This window comes from Haliaeetus leucocephalus, unplaced genomic scaffold (genome assembly GCF_000737465.1).
Source record: "Haliaeetus leucocephalus isolate CR32 unplaced genomic scaffold, Haliaeetus_leucocephalus-4.0 Scaffold795, whole genome shotgun sequence".
NCBI lineage: Eukaryota > Metazoa > Chordata > Aves > Accipitriformes > Accipitridae > Haliaeetus > Haliaeetus leucocephalus.
Genome location: NW_010973231.1, coordinates 2,096,877 through 2,115,760, shown reverse-complemented (window position 1 = coordinate 2,115,760; position 18,884 = coordinate 2,096,877). Strand labels below are relative to the sequence as shown.

General features: G+C 37.1%; 2 protein-coding genes across 4 annotated transcripts in view; one reads left to right on the top strand and one right to left on the bottom strand.

The window, feature by feature from the left end:
- OFD1 (oral-facial-digital syndrome 1) overlaps positions 1-16,799 on the top strand; it is a 37,613-nt gene extending 20,814 nt beyond the window's left edge. Inside the window, exons 16-23 of the mRNA XM_010581547.1 lie at positions 1,680-1,812; positions 6,287-6,387; positions 9,894-10,013; positions 11,119-11,267; positions 12,208-12,366; positions 12,995-13,065; positions 14,049-14,100; positions 15,056-16,799. Coding sequence (XP_010579849.1) covers positions 1,680-1,812; positions 6,287-6,387; positions 9,894-10,013; positions 11,119-11,267; positions 12,208-12,366; positions 12,995-13,065; positions 14,049-14,094 — 779 coding nt within the window. The 3' untranslated portion in view covers positions 14,095-14,100; positions 15,056-16,799. The remainder of the gene's footprint in view (positions 1-1,679; positions 1,813-6,286; positions 6,388-9,893; positions 10,014-11,118; positions 11,268-12,207; positions 12,367-12,994; positions 13,066-14,048; positions 14,101-15,055) is intronic.
- GPM6B (glycoprotein M6B) overlaps positions 15,341-18,884 on the bottom strand; it is a 32,239-nt gene continuing 28,695 nt past the window's right edge. For 2 of the 3 annotated variants that reach the window (XM_010581549.1, XM_010581550.1), the window contains one exon: positions 18,407-18,852. In XM_010581549.1, the coding sequence (XP_010579851.1) occupies positions 18,772-18,852 (81 nt within the window). In that variant the 3' untranslated portion in view covers positions 18,407-18,771. Of the gene's footprint in view, positions 17,203-18,406; positions 18,853-18,884 lie in introns of those variants that run through there. The other variant, XM_010581548.1, reaches the window with a different exon arrangement.

The window sequence follows — 18,884 nt, the reverse complement described above, 5'->3', positions numbered from 1 at the left end:
TAGCGCCGTCCGCCTTCCTCCCTGACCTCGGTACCCACAGAGGGGTTCCTCTCCCGTTCCAATCCCCCACTCCCTGCAGGTTTCCCCTCTTAAATCTGCTCTCCCACCCGTGTTTCCACTGTCCCTGAGGGGCTCGGCCTGGGCCAGAGGCGGGTCCGGCTTGGAGCCGGGGGAGCTTCCAGCAGCTTCTCACAGGAGCCGGCCCTGTGGACCCTACCCCGTTACCAAAAAACCCTGCCACAAACCCATAACATCGGGCCAGTAATATGGATCAAGAAACAGTCACAGACAGGATACTGTGAGCCAAAGACCTCAGCTATTTGTCTTTTAGTAGAAAATCATTAAGTTCCATCCTAGATGATTTCTAAATAGTAGTAGGCTGTAGTAAATTATCATATGAGCTGGCTGGTGTGCCACCTGTGTCCTGACGTGCAGTATGTGTTATGCTGAGGGGGTGCATGCATTAAGTACTACATGCTGTTCTCGTCCATTTGCTCTGCATGTGAAAATTTGACAGGTTACATTATGAAAAGATTGGATGTGGGTGTGCTGAGGGTTCACATCACGAACAGGTACTGCTGATACAAGAGTATGACGTAACTGCTGGGTCCTGTTCTGTTAGCGCTCAGCTTCCTTAGAGGATGTTCACCTCTGTTGGATGGGCATAAGGGCTGTCTGGAGATAAAAATCCATGGGCAACCCCTAGTCTGAAGCATCCTTACTTCTGCAGTGTGACGTGTGCCATGAACAGGGTGCACTTCTATGTGACCACCTGAAAGAACTTCAGGTATAGGAGTGTTAATAGTGGCTTTTCGTCTTATCTTTTGAGCCAGATTAGCACTGACTACAGTAAAAGTTATTTGGTCAGTAAAGAGAAGAAAAACAGCAGTGCCTGCTTACTGAGTGAATACCATGTCTTGTGGAAAAAATAATAATTCATAGTCTAATAATGAAAGACCTGTGCCGCTGCACAGGAAGGGAAAATTAAGATTGCAAAGCAAAATTTAACCAAAGTGCTGGGCTTTGCAAGTTTGATTAAAAGCCTTTTTAATGCAGGGGTTTTGGTTTTTACCTTGGTTTCTTAGGAAACTCAAGACTTCTCTAGTCATACTGTCTGTTTCCTTCCCTGATAACTTTACAGCTATTGGTAAGAGGATAAAATCTTAAAAGATTTTCTTCTTTGCTTCATCACGCATTTTCACAAATCCGTAGAAATTGAAACCTCCAGGTTAAATTTCCTAATGAAGAATGACCTTTGAGAGACCTCAAGCATTATCTTTTGCTGGCTACTAAGCACATCCCTAGCTTGAAATCCAGGTCCATAAATGTTTCCTCTAATGCCCAACATGGGAGAAATTATTTGGTGTTTGGCAGAGGGGCTGCTGTTTGTGTGGAACATGGATGTATTACAAGGTGATCATAATCATAGGCTTTGTGAGGAGTAAGTTTATGATGGTGAAGGCCTGTAGAGGAGAATTCCCATACACGAGAAGTAAAAGAAAAAAGAAAGAAAGAACCAGTACAAGAAAGTTCATGTTAAGATCTGGATATTAGTTGACCTATAGTGGTGGTGCTGCCTGCACAGTCCAATTATGCATGTGTTGTAAAAACCAGCCTTGTCCGAGAAATCGTAGGACAGATAACTGACTAATACAAATTGTGGGATTTTTATTCTGCAGACATCAGCGGCTCATACCTTGCCTCTTCACAGCAGAGTGTTGACCAGGTGCTTTCTCCTATTTCAAAGCCACGTCTACTTTCATCTTCTGAGTCTGTTTCTTCCTCACCATCCAGTCGTGGCCAGAAAATCAGGTAACATTGTTTACAAAGCAATATTTTTAACCTGCTTTTTAAAGAAACATCTAACTGTTCATGGCAATAGCTGCTTTTACGATTCAAGTAAGCCATTCCTTTTGTGAGAACTTTTCTAAAGATGGATAAGGATTTCCATTCTTGAATATCATGCCGAAAGAGGAACTTAGCTATAAAAAAACCAAACACTCCACCTTCTCCCAAATCCAAAAACCTTTGGCAAATATGATTTGACATTTTCACCTCTGTTAAATTTGTGCTTCCCTACAGTGCAAAGTTACGTGCAGTGAAATACTTAAACTTCAAGTCCATTGGAAACTTCAGATGAATGCAACATTTAAAAAAAAAGTCTTGTCCTATGACAAAGTAAAACTTGATTTACAGTGTTCTGTAAAGTAATTTCACTGTTGTAGTTGAGCAAGGATGAAAGGTTATTCCAAAGATTCCCTCTGTTGGGGAGAAATGGTAATGGCAGCACTAGCTCCAGAGCCTAAAAAATCCACTGCCATGGAAAAAGTGCTAGGCAATGGACTAAAAAGCCTAGAGAGTGAGAATGTGAGGCATCCTAAGCGCATGTCGCTTTAATGCAGATGTAGCAAACTGATAAATACCCATCACTGAAACTTAGCTCAAATTCTGCTGTTCAAGGATATTAATTAGTGTTTAGAACTGTGCTTCTCGGCACTTTGTTTGTGCTACTTAACAAATGTAAGTATGGCTTTGTTACCACGTGTGGCTTCAAAGATAGAAGGTGGTTCATTTGGTGTGCACTGTCACCAGTAAGGCACACCTGACAAATACAAGTCATACAAAGTTTAGATGTTCCTGGGCTCAGGTCAGGCTGATTTACTTTGCTGGTTTTCAGACTACTGTAGATATCTCTGTAGATATAGCTCTAGATTTAACAATAAACTTCTGCTTTTGTCCTTCTTTGGTTTTCTATTTTTCATGTGTCGGAGTTCTGACAAACTTTTGAGAGCAAGGTGTGGTGTGATCCTTGTATTTCAAGAGAGCTGCAAGTTCTGCAGCACTTGAAATCTATTGTATCAGTGTAGACCTTATTTTTCATTGTATTTCCTTACACAGCAGACCACTTCCAGACAGCTGAATGAAAGATTCATTATTAATAAATAAATATTCTGTTAATCACTGATTTCAGAAAACATGTTTTCTAAAAGTTTCCTAAAAATGTAAAATCTGCTGTTTAACTCAGATTTACTTTTAGGAACCACTGACTTGCATGCCTATGTATAATATCTATGAAAAAAATCTTATTTTTTAAACATGTGAGGAATGCTGACATTGTAGACTGATTTGAGAACAAACTTCATTTCAGAAGACAAAATTGGGTCTTTAGAGGAGTAAACTTCTTTTCTCAATGACTTGAAATTATTTTTCAAGAAAAAGGTAAAACTACAAGCTCATCACAAATTCCTGTCCGAAGTAGTGATAATCTCTCATCTATCCCATATTAGAACAGGCCATTTGCATATGCTTGATGTTCAAAAGCTGTTGAGGTTATATTTAATGCACACAAAAACCCCTAGTAAAAAAAAGGCCACTAATTCCTTGACCAAAGCTATGTCTCTTTTATTGTGTCTATTTTTCACATCTGTGATCTGACTGATGAGCTTTTGCTGATTGAAGCTCAGTAGTTTCTGGTGCCTGTTTAAGTATTTAAATCAAGGCAGTTGTACATTCTCACTTCATTCATTAACAAGCTGTAACGCTAACTTTTTTCTTCTTCTCTGAAGAGCTTGTTCATGTGCCTGTAACTGTTTTCAGAATAGGAATCTCCAGTCTCCTTTACATGTGGGAATGGGTTGGGTAGCAGAACTTTTTCTCTTTTCCCTTGTTTTTTTTTAAGATCTCTTTTAAGTAAATTAATAACTTGGCAAAATTAAGCTGCATAAAAATGACTTCTCTTTCCTCTCGGTATTTCCTATTTCCATGTATGAAATTCTTCTGTTCTTAATGGTCGCTGGTGCTTCTACTCTCTAAAACTGAGAATCCTGAATAGGTGTCTTCAGAAAAAGCTTAAGTATTTAATTTTTAATGTTTCTTTCCTAAAAAGAGACACTTGAGTTGGCCTTAAACTGTTAGCCATAATTCCAGATTTGATGGCTGAAGAAGGACAGCTTGTCCTGGGGCAGGTCTAGCAGGCATTCATAGGCTTTTTTTATTTTGTTGTTATCAAATCCTCAATGTACATTTAATCTAGAGAGGGTCTTTTTTGTGGTTAGAATTTGGGGAGAGCCTTTATGTTCTTGGCCTTGAAAAGAAGCTGTTGGGATTCCTAGGGACCATGAGGTTAGTTCCTTTAAGTGGCTGTCTCTTCTTTCCCTGCTCATTCACATTTCCTACAGTATTTCTCAGATTTCCTGTAATCCTGTGACAGACCTTACAAAGTGAAGGTTGAATGTTAACCTGCATGTTAAGGTGATATGGAAAAATGCTCTAATACTGCGAGGGACCGTACTTCTTTGAAGGATGTTGTAGAGTCCATGCTGCCTGAAGAGTGAACAGTATAAACAAGTTGTGTTGCAGAGAACAGGCCAGGGTCTGGGCAGGCAGCTCTGGCTTGTAATTGCTTTCTTGGGTTCCTTGTGACAAAGCAAGAGTATGAGGTCCCAATAATTTTCTTGAACTTGCTGCTTTCCCAAGACTTTCTTAAAGGGAAAACATTCTTTTGATGAGTATTTTTTTTTTAATTTCTTGTGCCTTGGACTGTTTTCTGTTACATAAAATATTTCAGAAATGCATGTGTGGGCTTTTCCAGTTATTTACTCTCATTATTAGGCAAATGCCAGATCATTGATGTGTATTGTGGGATTAGTTTATGACCTGTAGATTTTAAGTGGCAATGGGAACTTCTTTAAAAGGAAAAGAAAAGAAAATATGATGCTGTAACACCAGCAAGCCATTACAAGTTAGACCTCTGTCAGTGGGGAAGAACAATTGCTTCTGTGACTACAGGAGCTCTTTGTTTATTTATGTTTGAAGATATGAGTGGTATGAAGGAAGCCAATAAACATAGACAGGAAGACTAGAATTATGAGGCAGATTATTATCTAAACCATTCCTTTTTTTGTTTAGGGCTGAAGAAACCAATTGTGAGGGGTGTTACCAGTTTTGGGCTAAAAAAGTAATTTCGGACATTAACAAAATAGTTTAGATGATGGTGGTTGTTTTTTGTTTAAGCTTTAGTGGTAATTCTAAGCATAACTCATGCAATTTAATCATTTGGTGTTGATTGGCACACCAGTACTGTTTTATGGAATATTGACATTAGGTACAGTCTGGGGTTTGGTTGCCAACTTTGTATGATGGAATGAATTTTGAAAACTCTTTGGAAATACATGTGTTTATTTGTCTTCATGAGGCAGACCTCTTCAGTTTGCTGAATCTGAGGCAGTGTATTGACTCTTTCTAGCAGTGTTGCAGGACTGTTATTGAAGAAAGTGGCATGCATGTCCTTGAACCTTGCATCCTTGACAATTATTTAACACTTAACCATTTCTGTGAAGGAAGGACTAAAAACATGAAGTAGACTTCCAAAAACTTGAAGTTCCATTTGCTCTGTCATATTTAATTTACAGGGTATTTTTCCCCACTGACGTTACTGAATTATCCGTTCTGACAATGCAGATTTATTCATTTGTTCCCCAGACTGACATTTTTTTATTGAACATGTCTCATTGTGGGGGTATGTGTTGTTTGTTCTCCACTTTTGCCCCACAGAAGACCTGAATTCCTTAGAAATTGTAAGCACAAACACATTTATGCCATGGTGAAGAGCACGAGCTGGTGTGAAGTAAGCCCCTTTATAAAGTGCTGCTGCTGAATTTCATTAGTGACCTGCACTCCTTTTGCTGTTCTGGTTCTGGTCAGAGTTTAGTAGCTGGGTCATGTGGGAGATATTGTTCTTTCACATTATCTTTCTGATGAGATAAACAAGGGCAGTAAACTCATTTTTCATAGAACCCAGATTTTCACCCCTGCATGTATGTTTTGCCAGACATCTAATACACCTCAAACACATCTGTTAAGATGACATCACAGTGTGAATTAGACTAACACAGAGCCTAAAAAGGCAAATTTCTTAATTTTAGTTGACTAAGTGTCACATTTCATTGTATTTCTCCTTTTTTTCTTTTTCTTACTCCTTTCTATGCCTTTTGAGAGTGTATCTTGTTTTAATGTAATGCCTTTATGTCATATATAGGCCTTGGGGAAAGGCTGCAGGGAGATGACTATCAGAGAGATGGAGCTGACTTTTGGTAAAAGTTAGAGAACTGTATTTAAATACCTTAACTTTTGAGTCAGAAAGTTACAACATTTTGGTTGCATGGTTTTTACGTTTGGTTTAGTCTGTTGCTAAGCATGTGAGTAATCCTTGTATTTAAATCTCAGCTATTTGCTTAAAAGTTTAGCATTTCTATTTGTTAAATTATGTTCTTCCTTCTTCTTTCAGACTTCATAACGAAAGAACAGATAAACAAGATTTCAGTGATATCCCCAAACCAGAGAAACTAATGTATGAGGACCTTGAAGAATGCATTTCTTCTCTTGAATGTAAGTTTTAGTGGATTTTAGACAGTTTGTTTAACACCTTATGGCTTAACAGTTGTAAGACAATTGTCTTCACAGTTTAACACTGTAGCTGGAGAGAAAAAATTCTGACTGTTGTTGGAAATAAAAACAAACTGTCTCAGATGATAGGGGATTAATTTTCTTCATATCTGCATCATTAGAGGAGAAGGGTTTGTAGTAGTAAGTAGAGACTGAAATCAAGTTGGCTCTGAAATTTGGGAACATACTTTTTGTTCAGAAATCTTGCGTAACCTTGTGATTAATGCATGTAGGTCTGACAGTTGTTTCAGAATGTTTTAAAATTGTGTAGGATTATTTTTTTTTAAACAGCAAAGTGTACTAGTATATGAACTAACTTGAGGCTCTATTGTATTTGCTGCGTAAAGTAAATCTCCAAGGAGTGTTCATCATGGGCCAATATCAGAGCAGTATTACTAGATGATGTTAATTCTGAAGATACGTTTCTATAGCCATTACATATACTCTTGTTGATTTTTCCTTCAATAACTGAGGCTTCAATAATATGAATTAGAAGTTACTTTAGAAGTGTGTGTAAATGTGTGAAGAACACTTGCAATTATGTCATTAATCAGCATCTCTGAGTAGTTTTGGAACATATGGTTCAGTTACTGAAACATGAATTTTATTGTAATTGTTTTTTTTCTCTGAGGTCAGCATTTTGTTTACTTACATTTCTGTTCTCTGTTGATTGGAGGAAGAACTTTGTCGTTACGTGGTGTTTTGTATTGTGTGCTATAAAGCGTTTCCCTCTATATGCTGCAGTCAAGCCTGCAGGGTCAGTTTTCAAAAAATTTTAGTTTAACTAAGGTACTGTAGAAAGAGGAGGATAATAAAAGTTAATGCACTTCATAGCCATTTGTATATGGAGAGAGAAATAGAAGCACAGTTACTGGCTTTATTTCCTAGTTTTTCAGCATTTGAGTGACATCTTAATGTTGGACCTGAGCAGCCATATCTCCCATGAAACTGGGGGTTTAAAGCAAGTGAAATTGTCAATGAGAAAGATGTGAACAGCAAGCTAAACACCTTTTCCGTTTCCAAATTTTGTTAGGTCTGTAAAGTCTTGAGACTGGGGGAGATATGTCATGGGGTGGTACAATTAAATTCATAGTTGGTGAAGAGATTATAATTATTGTTTGGGAGAGTTAGAATCACTGATTTAAAAGAAAATACCCGTAATTGGTGTGAGTCTTTTCCTAGGTCTAAGAATGGCTTGTTCTTTTGGTTGTGGTTACCTCATATGGAAGATGGAGTGATGCCCTTGCTCACTCTCCTGAACCTGTGAGAATATGGCTTTCAGTATTTTAAAAACCAACCAACCAACCAAAAAAGATAGTTTGTTTAAACAGCAAATGTGCTGATAGTGTTTAGTGATAACTAGCAGAAGCTGATGACTCATCTATGCATCTCTGTGAAGTTTTACTCAGTACATTTGTTGGTTTTTAATTTACCTCATTTAGTTTTCTTTTTATAAGCTTTAAATGCATTATTTGAGTGTGAACTGAGCCTGTAGCTACTAATGGTTTTTACTTATATTTTAATTAGATTTAGATTTATTTGTTTAATTTCGTATTAGAGACTTTTAGGAATACATTACATATTTCACATTTATTTTATCACATTTAAGAATAGACTGGCATTTTCTTGGCAATTAGGCCTGAGTAGATGCTGTGTCCAAGTAAGTTAACCACTGTATCAGACATGTGGTAGTACTTTAAGGGTTTGCATATGCTGATGATTTCTCAATCAACAGTAATTCAGTTGGGTCAGACTGCATCAAAAGATAATCTCAGTATGTAGAATGAAATCAGAATGGCTAACAATGGGAGAAGGTAACCCAGGATGAATTGGAGAGGGAATAAAAATGTAAAATCTAAAAAGTAAATGTAGAATAAGATATAATGAAGGAAGAAGTTGATAAGAGTAGAAAAAAACCAATGGAGTGAAGGAGATACCAGAAAATGTGGAAGCATTTTAATCCAACTGTGAGTGAGCTTTGGCAAGAAAAGATTGGAATTTCTGTTGGCAGTAATAGCTTTTAATTGATGTGCTCGTGTTAAGGAGATAATGCATCTTTTGCTGTCTACCCTTACCTAAAGGAGTGAAGGTGTACAGAGTATTACTTTTTTTTCCTTTGCAGAAGGGTTAATGTAAAGATGTTTTGTACTATATTGGTTTGGGTTTGGGTTGGTTGGTTGGTTTGTTTGTGTAGTTAGCAGACCTTTGGAAGTTAGATAGAATACTTAACAGGAACCTATTTGTGAAAGGATTTTTTTGATTATTTAAATATTACATACCCTGAAACATACTGATGCCTCATATGTAAATTATGTTGTTGTTGATAAGGTTATAATTTAAACCTACAGTTAAAGAGAGAGCAAAAAAACAGAATAGATTTTCTTTTGAGTGTGATAACCCATTATTATTTTGGTCTTACATATAAGACGTATATCGAATTTACTTTCCTAGGCGAAGCTGCTAGGAATTCCTGTTGCTTTTGTAAGAAACTGAAAACATTCTCATAACTTTGCTAGACTGACAGTTTTAAAGAAATTTTCTGTTGTGCTTTCATCTATACTTCCTTTAAAAGAATTTTAATTTAAAGAGATCCAGACCATTCTGAGAGAGAGGCTGATTGGTTTGGGTGTCTTGTTTTTCTTCATGCAAAATATTTCAGTTTTATTATAACATGGAAAAGAAAAATGCTTGAAACCTTGATAATATTTGAAGGCTGGGAAATTGATATTTTCTAAATGTTTACCCAAAACTTAAGGAGGTGTATAGGGTATCTGCACTATCTTACACTAAATGCTTAGAAAAATGGTCCTGTGTATTTCAGGTTGGCTACCTAGAGATAATGGCTACATGTGACCTTTTATCTCTTTTTGTGTTCTCCCATAAAACTGAGATAATAGAAGCAGTTGCGTGTCATAGCAGTGATCACAGAGGAAGTATAGTAGTTGTGTGTTTGTAAATTCAGCGCAGGGAGAAGAAAATATAATGTAGACTATCCAAGTTAGCAGCATCCATCCTATGCACTGAAGAAGGCAAGGATCCTAATAAAGAAATAGTATGTGATCGAAGCATTAGAGGTTGTTTTACGTGCATAGAAAGGGTAAGCTAAGCTTGGACATGTAATTTTTCTGTGACCTGTATCTTGATTATGTAAAGAAATGAAAAACATTTTGGTTTTCTGTTGTATATTTATTCATGAACCTGTTTTGGCTTTGCAAACAGATGTGTTCCAATAGCTAGTTTCAAAACTAACAATTCTGTAATTAAAGAAGCAAGTACAGCCTATGATAATTCTTAATCCTCAGGGAAACGGTCAAGGTGAAGGGAAAATGCTCAATTAGTACTGGTATTTATGTGTTCTAATTCAGCCATTCCCACACTTTGTGTCCATTGCTGTGCTCCACTATTGTAATTACAAAATAATGAAGCCATTGTTCAAATTTCTTCTCCAGATCAGGGGGACATTCCAGAGCAGTGTGAAAGTGATGCCTTGCATCCATCTGGGGACATCGTCAATGGAAACCATGTCACAGCCACTGTGCCCGCAACAGCCACTTCACTGCAGGACTTAAGTGAGTTCTCAGCTCAGAAACAAAAGTGAATACCCTTCTTAATGTCAAATGTATAAAACAAAAAGCCAATTATTTAACATTCTTTAGGTATGTATGCTGGTGTGATTGAAAAATTTTTCCCAAAGGGCTAATTATGTAATAAAGAGGAAGGAATGTTTTCTTTACTGTATGAGGATGACTTTTGCACCCTGGTTTTGGTTAAATTTGTTTTTAATTTAAACACTTTTGCTACCTGTCCCACTCCCCTGTCCAGCTTCTGGAGAGATGGTTTTGGTTTTTTCTTTTCTTTTTAGGATAATTATTAAATATTATTTCTGCTCTTGATAGAAATAAGACTTGAAGGGTTTTGGTTTGTTGGTTTGCTTGTTGTGGGGTTTTTTTGGTTTTTTTTTAAAGTATTTTAGGTACTCTTTGTCTAGATTTTTTTCATTTTTCTTGACTCTGTTTGCAAACTGTATTATCACAATGCTGTTTTAATTCTTTGCGTAGATGAGGATGGTTTCAGTGCACCATATGCTGCTTTTTAAATTGTTCTAGATAGAAGCATTATGATCATTTTTATTTAGAGAAGAGCTTTCTAGCTTCTAACAATTCCCAGTATATAGTTTGCCCGTCTAATTACTATCTGAATACTGTTCTCCTTACATAGCTTTTTATATACACTGGTCACATCAGCAGTATGTCCTGCAATAATTTCCAAAGGTTTTTTAAGTACTTTGCTTTATAGATACAAAGAATTGTATCCACCCATATTGCAGAGAGGGAAAGAATATAGCAACATGAACTTTAGGATAACAGAGATTTAATAAGAAAGTCCATGGTAGGAATGAGAAGTGCATAGAGAGGTTTGTCAACTCTCTGGCCTCTACTTTGGCTCTACCTTTTAACACTAGTGAGTCATGTACCAGACTAAAAATGTTTAGAGGTGGGAAGAAACATTACCAGATACCTAAGAATAACTTTAGTATATGTATAAACAATATATCCAGTTGTTTTTCATTTATTATTAATGTTATACATGAACCTGTTACTTATTTGTATGCTACTGTAGTAGAGTACTGAACTACGTAATTCAAATCACAGATGTTGAAATAATTTTTCACAGCGGTGCTGGATCAAAGACAGATTGAAGAACAGAATAGAGAAGTTGAGAAAAACTTAGAAGAAATGAAAGTAAGAGAAGAAAGGAGAGAGAAAGAACAACAGGAAACTTTGGAAAGAGAGCAAACAGAAGTGGAAAAGCTTAACAAAGAGGTGGTGATGTAGTGTTTAAGTATCTGACAGTAATGCAGCTTTGTAGTGCCATTTATTTTAGGATTGCTGTGTGTGTTACTTGGTTAAAAATAGCTTTTATTCTTTAAGTGGAAGTAGTAGAGGCTAAGTTCTTTTATGTACTTGTGCAATTAACCAGAGTCTTGCTAGAATTTCTCCATATGCCAAGTAACTTCTTCACAGGAAACAGATGCTTTTTCTTCCATGCTTCATGTAACTGGAAGCTACAGTTTCATGGCCAGAACTTAGAAGGCAGCTGAGCTGTCACGAGGCTATTGGAACAAGCGATACATTCGCTGTCTTTCTGGTCTGGACTGCTGCTGGTCAAACAACACCAGAACGTGTTCATGTCCATCTGTTCTTTAGCCTGTATCGGGGTATCTAGGGTACTTTCTTGGAAAGAGAAGTTATAAGGAGACCTTAAGGAGTTTGCTTAAATCCCTTTGAGCTGATGCGGCACGTGTTGAAGTAGTGTTCTGGACTTCTAGAACCTGTGTAAAACTTTTTTGCTCCCTCCCATTTTGTCTTCCTCTTCCAACCCTTAAATCTCGGTTTATTTATTTGATGCAGTGTAGTGGTACTGATCAGACATGCTCATGCTACCCTTCACACCAGCAAACTAGGCCCTTCCAGAAACTTGCATACCTGCGTCAGCTCATCTTCAGTTCACGTGTTGATGTCATACATAGAAGCCTCAGGCCTCTCAGACATCCAGACAGGGTTAGAGTGGGATTTCTTGAATGTTAACTTTTTGAATTGAAGCAATAGTTTAACATTTGATCTTGAACTGCATGTAACAAGTTTAATGCTGTTTAGACTGGCATGTTTTACTGAGGTTAACATGAAATCCTGTGTGTAGTGCAGGTATTCAGGTATTTTTCTTGAGCTGATTGGTATTTAATTTTGATTTTGTGTCTTAAAGCAGATCCAAGACTCAATGAAAATAGATGAAGATGAGGGAGTAAAACCTGAAGACAGTAATGCTGATGCTGAAGATAATGTAAAGGTTCCTACTCCAAATCCATTAGAAAAATACATGAGAATAATTCAACAGCACAGAGAGGAGGAACTGGCAACCAAGGTGATGATTATTCTCAAAACAGGGTCCCAAAAATATTGAATTTGTGTCTTGCTAAGTATGCTTAGAAGCTTTATGTAACAATCTGCAGAAATGAGTGTTTGGATTTGTATTGCAAAAATGTGTTGATTCAAAAGAAAAAAAACCTGAAAACTTTCTTCCATAAGGGTTTTGTTCTGGTATTCTGTGGGAGGGGGTTGGTTGGTTTGTTGCTTTTTTAGGTATTGGGACAGAATTTAAATTTAAATGTCCTCAATTTTTAGTTTAAACTGTGTTTAAATACAGTTTGAAACTCTGCATAGGTCAGTTTGTGTTCCACTAACACAACTGATGATTGATAGAATTTATCCTGGCAAAATGGAAAACTTGACCTGAACAGCTATGTACATGGGTGAACATTACTTCGATGAAGGAATGCAGCAGCATACTTTTGTTCAGACGTTATCCAAACCCGATCTTCCAAAGCATCGTTATTCTAGATGCAGTGTAGCACTTGTAGAAATAGGGTGGCTCCTTCAGAAGATTTTTATTTTCAGTTGGGTGCCATAAAATGCAGACACTATTATTAGAGTCACTTAAACCTTGACTTAAGAACCAGTTACAGAAAATGTATTCTCCTCTTGGTTGCCAGGATTCAAAAAAAGAAGAAATAGGAGAAGTATCACTTACAGAGGGACTTGTATCTAGTGAAAAGGATGACAGGTAAGGCTCATATATGACTGTTAATCACTTCTGTTACAACATATTAATAGTTACAGTTTGAAAGTGGTTGAGAGACATCTGCCTCCTTAAAAAGCAAAATACACTAGTCATCAAAAGCAAATGTGTTGGAAAAATTGAGGTTCCTTCCAGTTCTTATACAGGTAACTTTATGGACTGTATGGAATTCGGATCTGGGAATTACGTTCAAGGATCTGTTTCAATAGCTGTGGCAATTAGAACTTTTTATCTGCAACTGAGTAGCATCAGTTCCTTCACAGTGGGCTGAAGTATGAGGGGTTCTTCTTGGCTAATGACCCTGTGAAAGTTTGTCTGCGCTGCACCTTGCAGATAGTCTGTTATTAGCATGGAATCTAGCTTTGATTGATCAGTAGCATCATGGACTTCTAACAAACTAGTTCACACACTTTTTTCAGAGGTTACCACAGCCAGGGCATTTCCCCTGCTTCTCTCTAGACAGGGATAAATACAGATACGTAGTTTTTAGTTACTTGAGAGAAAAAAAAAAAAAAAACGTCTATCAATATTGGAAGCTGTAGAAATGAAAATATATATAAGCAAAAAAAATGGAGCAGTTAAAGAAAAAAATTATAAATTGCTTACTGTAACCATAGTAATGATTCAGTATTACCGGGGCCTCTAAAGTGCTGTTTTACCTACCAGACCCTACCCTTGCGCTCATGAATTGGCATCTGTATAGTGCTCTTTTTCACTGGGTAAGCACTACAACAGTACTGGATAGATGATAGTACCACTTTTTGATAGATTTGAGATGGCTTTCTGTTCATGAAGGCCCAAATCCTCATCTGTAAAGGCTTGCTGATTTCCTTCAGTTCACTGAAACAGCAAGAGAATTGCAGTGTGGGCAGTCTCTTAACTTTCTTTTAAAAACAAGTATTTTTATTTAAGATAAGAAACTACTTTGGGCTCATACCACTTTCTTTTCCCTCCTATCCTTAATACAGCACTGCAGGCATTTCTCATGGAGACATGGATGAAAGCTTCTGGTGAACAACAGTACTGAGTTTTACTAGTATTATTTTTTACAAAAAAAAGTTTTTAAAGCAGCTTTCTGCCTGTAAAAAGTTGTAATAAATGTTAGGCACCAAGATTGCAGGCTATATAATTATAAATTAATAAAGCTGATCTTGAGTTGTCTCAGCACTTCAGTCATTGACTTCAAATAGCAAGCCCTGATGTGGTGTTAATCCAGGAGGCCCTTGAGTGGGGTGAGAGAAAGGACAAAGTGCAAAGAAATTAATCCGTATGTTCAGGTAAGTTGGCTTTGGCACTGAATTCCTATAAACTTGGACAGCTTTTCAAGTGGTGCTCCCCACGCCCCAAACCTTTCCCCTCCAACTGTTAGAACCTGTAGATTAAAGTAACCATGGGCAGGTAACAAAAAATTCAGTCATCATCACAGGTTTTTAAAGGTGTCCCGGGGAGAGCCTTGGCTTGCACAGCTTCAGAGAGCGGCGTGTGACAGACCCAAGCTGACTTGTTCCTTTTACTGCTACGGCAGGGGAAGCAAACACTTTCAAAAGCAGCCTTAGCTCATGTATCACCTTGTTGGCATTAACCAGCCCAGAACGGAGAGATTCAAATAAAAATGCTATTTAACTCATCTTTATTTAAGCTTTGTATTTTGTAGGTAGGTTATAGGCAAGATCATTAAACTTTATTTACAGTATAAAATACAGTATTTTTTTAATCAATGAAGTAATTTTAGGTGGCAGCATATATTACAACTTGCACCACATTGGAGGCTGCTCATCTTGACCTCACTACAAGAACATGAAGCCAAGTTTGACAGAATTTAGGGGCAAAACCCAAAGCTCTATCTTGAATTCACTGGATGTTGAAACACGATGTACCAAAAACGTGACAGATACAAACTTTCCTTTAGGAATTAAGCTAAAATGTGATTTGGTGGCTAGTCTAATTTTACACGCTGCTTAATTTGGTCTTGCAGCAACACTCGATTTACAGTTTGGTGGTTGATGTCCAGAATGGGACGGACAGCACTTGTTCCATTATGCTGGCCTGGAACAACTACCAATACTTCACACTAGAAGCACTCGCTGACTTACCGTGCTGACGTGTGCACCTACAGGGCATCCCTGCCCCGCACAGGAGCAAGTGGATTGATACTACGGAACAAAAACGTGTGTAACTTCAGAGAGAGACATGAAGCAGAGAGATGCACTAGTATGGAGTAGCTGAAGGTCTGTTTTCAAATAAGCGTACACAAGTGGTGTCTATTATCTACAAATATTTATTTTAACACTTGGATGTAACTACAGGAAGCCCTTGGCACTGATAGAAAATATTGATTCACTGTTAGGTTACAAAAATTTATACATAGCAAAATTTAATGCTCTTTACATAAAAATATTAGACTACTTAAACAAAACTTCAAAAACTCCCAGTAATAGCTACACTGAATTAGAAAAGAATTAGGCTTTAAGACACTGCCTCCATTATTACCCTTATGCAAACACTGGGCTAGAACATCACCTGCATTGCTGTAGAAATGTCTCCTTCATGCAACAGGTAGGAACATACACTAGGCTATTTTGTCATATTTGCTCTACATTGATCAACTTTGCCCCTTTTTTGAAACTGTCAAATTAGACTCCAATATTTAACAAAAAAATTATATTTGAAATTAATACCCCCCAAAATGCCTTTTCTCTTAATACTGACTTGAAGAAATTTGTGCTTCCTTTGATTTATATTCAGCAAACAGTCAAAACTATCAAACCACACGTCAGCTTAACATGGGTATGACTTAAATATTTAATTTTTTTAAATGACTGATGCATTTTACTTTCCCCCCCCAACATTTATTTATATATATATATATCATATAGAACAAACACCAAATATACCATCACTAATACTCAAGATATCACTGAATGCTTCTGAAAAAAACATTAATTAGAAGGCAGACTTCTATGGGAAATGACTTTTAAAATGGCACCAGTTTGTTGTTGTTTTTTTCTGAACACCACGTTTTCTTCATGTGCTAATTAATTTGTAAAAAGGAATACACATAAGCACTGACTATAAATTTGCTAAGCACCAAGATAGAGAAAGGTGGACATCCTGTATTCTGTTTTATGGCTGTAATTTTTATTGTTTGTGTAAAACTCTGCAAACTTTCTCATCCGCTCATTTGGAATAGTCAGATCAGTGTCATTTTAATAAGGTAACACTTTTCACTTACTTAAAATGTAGGATAATGGTCTCCTGCCACTATATAAATGCTAAGACATTTATAGAAAATAAATATTAAGGCAAAGCTGACATTTATTTTCAAAGAAGGGGATCATTATCCAGATCCAGGGATCTACATTCCATTAAATAGTTAATAAAAAGATTAAAACTCAGGACTTCTGCTCAGCACTCAGGTAAGCACAGGAGTGTGACTGCTTCATCATAAAAAAGTGTGGCACAAAAGCAGAGTGCTGTTCCTGTGGCCCGTGTAAATAGTGTTCAAAGACAGCCCCGTTGCAACTTCAAACTGCTGCAACTGTGCTGTCACGTAAGCACGAGCTGTCAGAAATCCGGCCACAGTTTCATTGGTATATAAACGGAGATACTAAATCACGTGCAGAGATCTACTGCCTGCTGGTTTGGAGCACCTGCCACGGTTTTGTGCAGGACGTCATGCTGTAGAACATGTCAAATACTAAATACCAAAAGTCTCAAAGAGGAATAATTTGGTCACTTATTGTGAAGTGTTGCCTTTTAAAATGCCTGGAATAAACCCTCCATTCTCTCTATGAAAGGATGGAAGATTACCCTTGGGAAGATTTCCCTGTGAAAGCGTTCCAGGAGCTGGAACATGAAGCTTTTCACTTCTCTCTAATTTTGTTTGGTAGACACACATCTGTACTGCAGAGCAGCTATTTGTTGATTTGTCAGAGCTACAGAATTCTTCTGCTGAATTACTGTGGCATACATTTATGTGTAAGAATTGAGTTGCTCTTTTGACCGAGACTGGATATCCTGAAGCTCCTGCTCTTCTTTTGCTTTGATATCTTGGTAGGCCTGCATTTTGCTTGCATCCTTTAAGTAGGCCCAGTTAGAAGACAGTATCATGAGGAAGTGGATCTGGAAGAGAAGGGTGAGCATGATGGCTAGTGAGCATGTCAAGAGGCAAAGCAAGCTGCTAGTTAGATTAATAGACACTCTTTAAAATAACGACCAAAAAAAAAGTTATTCTACGTTAATAAGCATTCTGTTATTAAAACAAGCACAGAGGCTATTTTCAAAGATCTCTAGAATTTGGCATGCTAATACTTCAGTCGGTTATTCACAATTTAGAGAAAGTTAGTATAACAGTAATAAAATGAGCTACAGAGTTGTACGGATCAATTAAAATGCAGAATGGGGGGAAGCAGGAAAAAAGTTTTGTACATGGCGATATACATAATTGTAAACTACGAGGTGCTCAGAAGAACCGGTTGTGGTGTTTATGCATATCCAAGCCCAGGTCCTGGTAAGTCTTTTCCCCCAACAAGCAGATGAGAATTCCACCCCACCCCCCACCCCCAAAAAACCTGAAACTGTAAACAGTTTTATTTACGTGAACAAGACTACATTAACATATTGAAAAATTAAACAGCAAAACATGAGTCCAAAACTAAGCAAAAGCATGCAATCTCTGGGTTAAGAAGTATATTTTTATAACTACATTTTAAACTTCCATTGTCCAACCTCAGGTGAAGAGTTTTGTATCATATGTAGCAACTTGCTCATTTTTATTATTATTATTATTATGTGGATTTTTTCTAGTTTGTGCATTCATATCTTCCCAACTTCTTTTCACCATACTTCTTGCAAAAAAAATCTACATCTGAAAACACTGATTCACTTCTCTTTGTTTTTAATCCCAACAGTGTAAAAAGGTCTCTAGGATCTATGCATGGTTTTGCTTCCCGTGCAGTCATACTTACAGTTTTGAGATCTGGCTACTGAGAAATCAGTTACTAAAGTGCAAGCCATACAAGAACAGAAACTGTTTATACGCTGTTTCTTACTAGTTCAGGGTCCAAAAGAATGAATGTGATTGTTTTACGCAGAGCTAATACAAGGATATATTTCCTTCCAGAGAGAGCGTGATTTGGCAATTGTGTAAAAATGAAGTAAAATAAAATAATCAACTTTATCATCAGTGCACTGGAAATACAAGCCAAGTAATTCATAATACCTGGGCTTCTGATTTCTGCTGAAAGAGACTGGCACTACTTCACTATTCCTTTTCTTTTGTATCATATATATATTTTGTACTCGGGGGGGGTGGTGGGGGTGGTGGTTGTATTTGGTGTTCAGGATGAAGAATAAATTAGTAATTCTGACCCTGAACTGTTCCAGTATTTGTTTTAGAGATGACTATTAGAAAGCAAATGGAGACTTCAAATGGAAACACCCCATCTTCAGAAGGATCCTTTACAAATACCCCTACAGTAACTGAATCCTCTCGACATGAAAAAATAGCCAGATCTCATCCACATCATAATTCATATACACGAAGTCATTTTATTAATCTGATAAGGTAAATGATGCTTACTGAAGCTATTTACAATTACTGTAACAAAATTCAGAAAGCTAGACTTTTAGCCTAGGGTGTCAGTGGTATTTCAAGCTACGCAATGCAGCTCTTTACTGGGCTTATACAATTTAGAATTTAGTGCAGCAATCTTCCCGACTCTTAAACTTCAAAACAGCATAGTTATATGTAGTAGCCATCATGTAGATCAGCTGGTGGAAGAGAACAAAATACAGGACAGTAA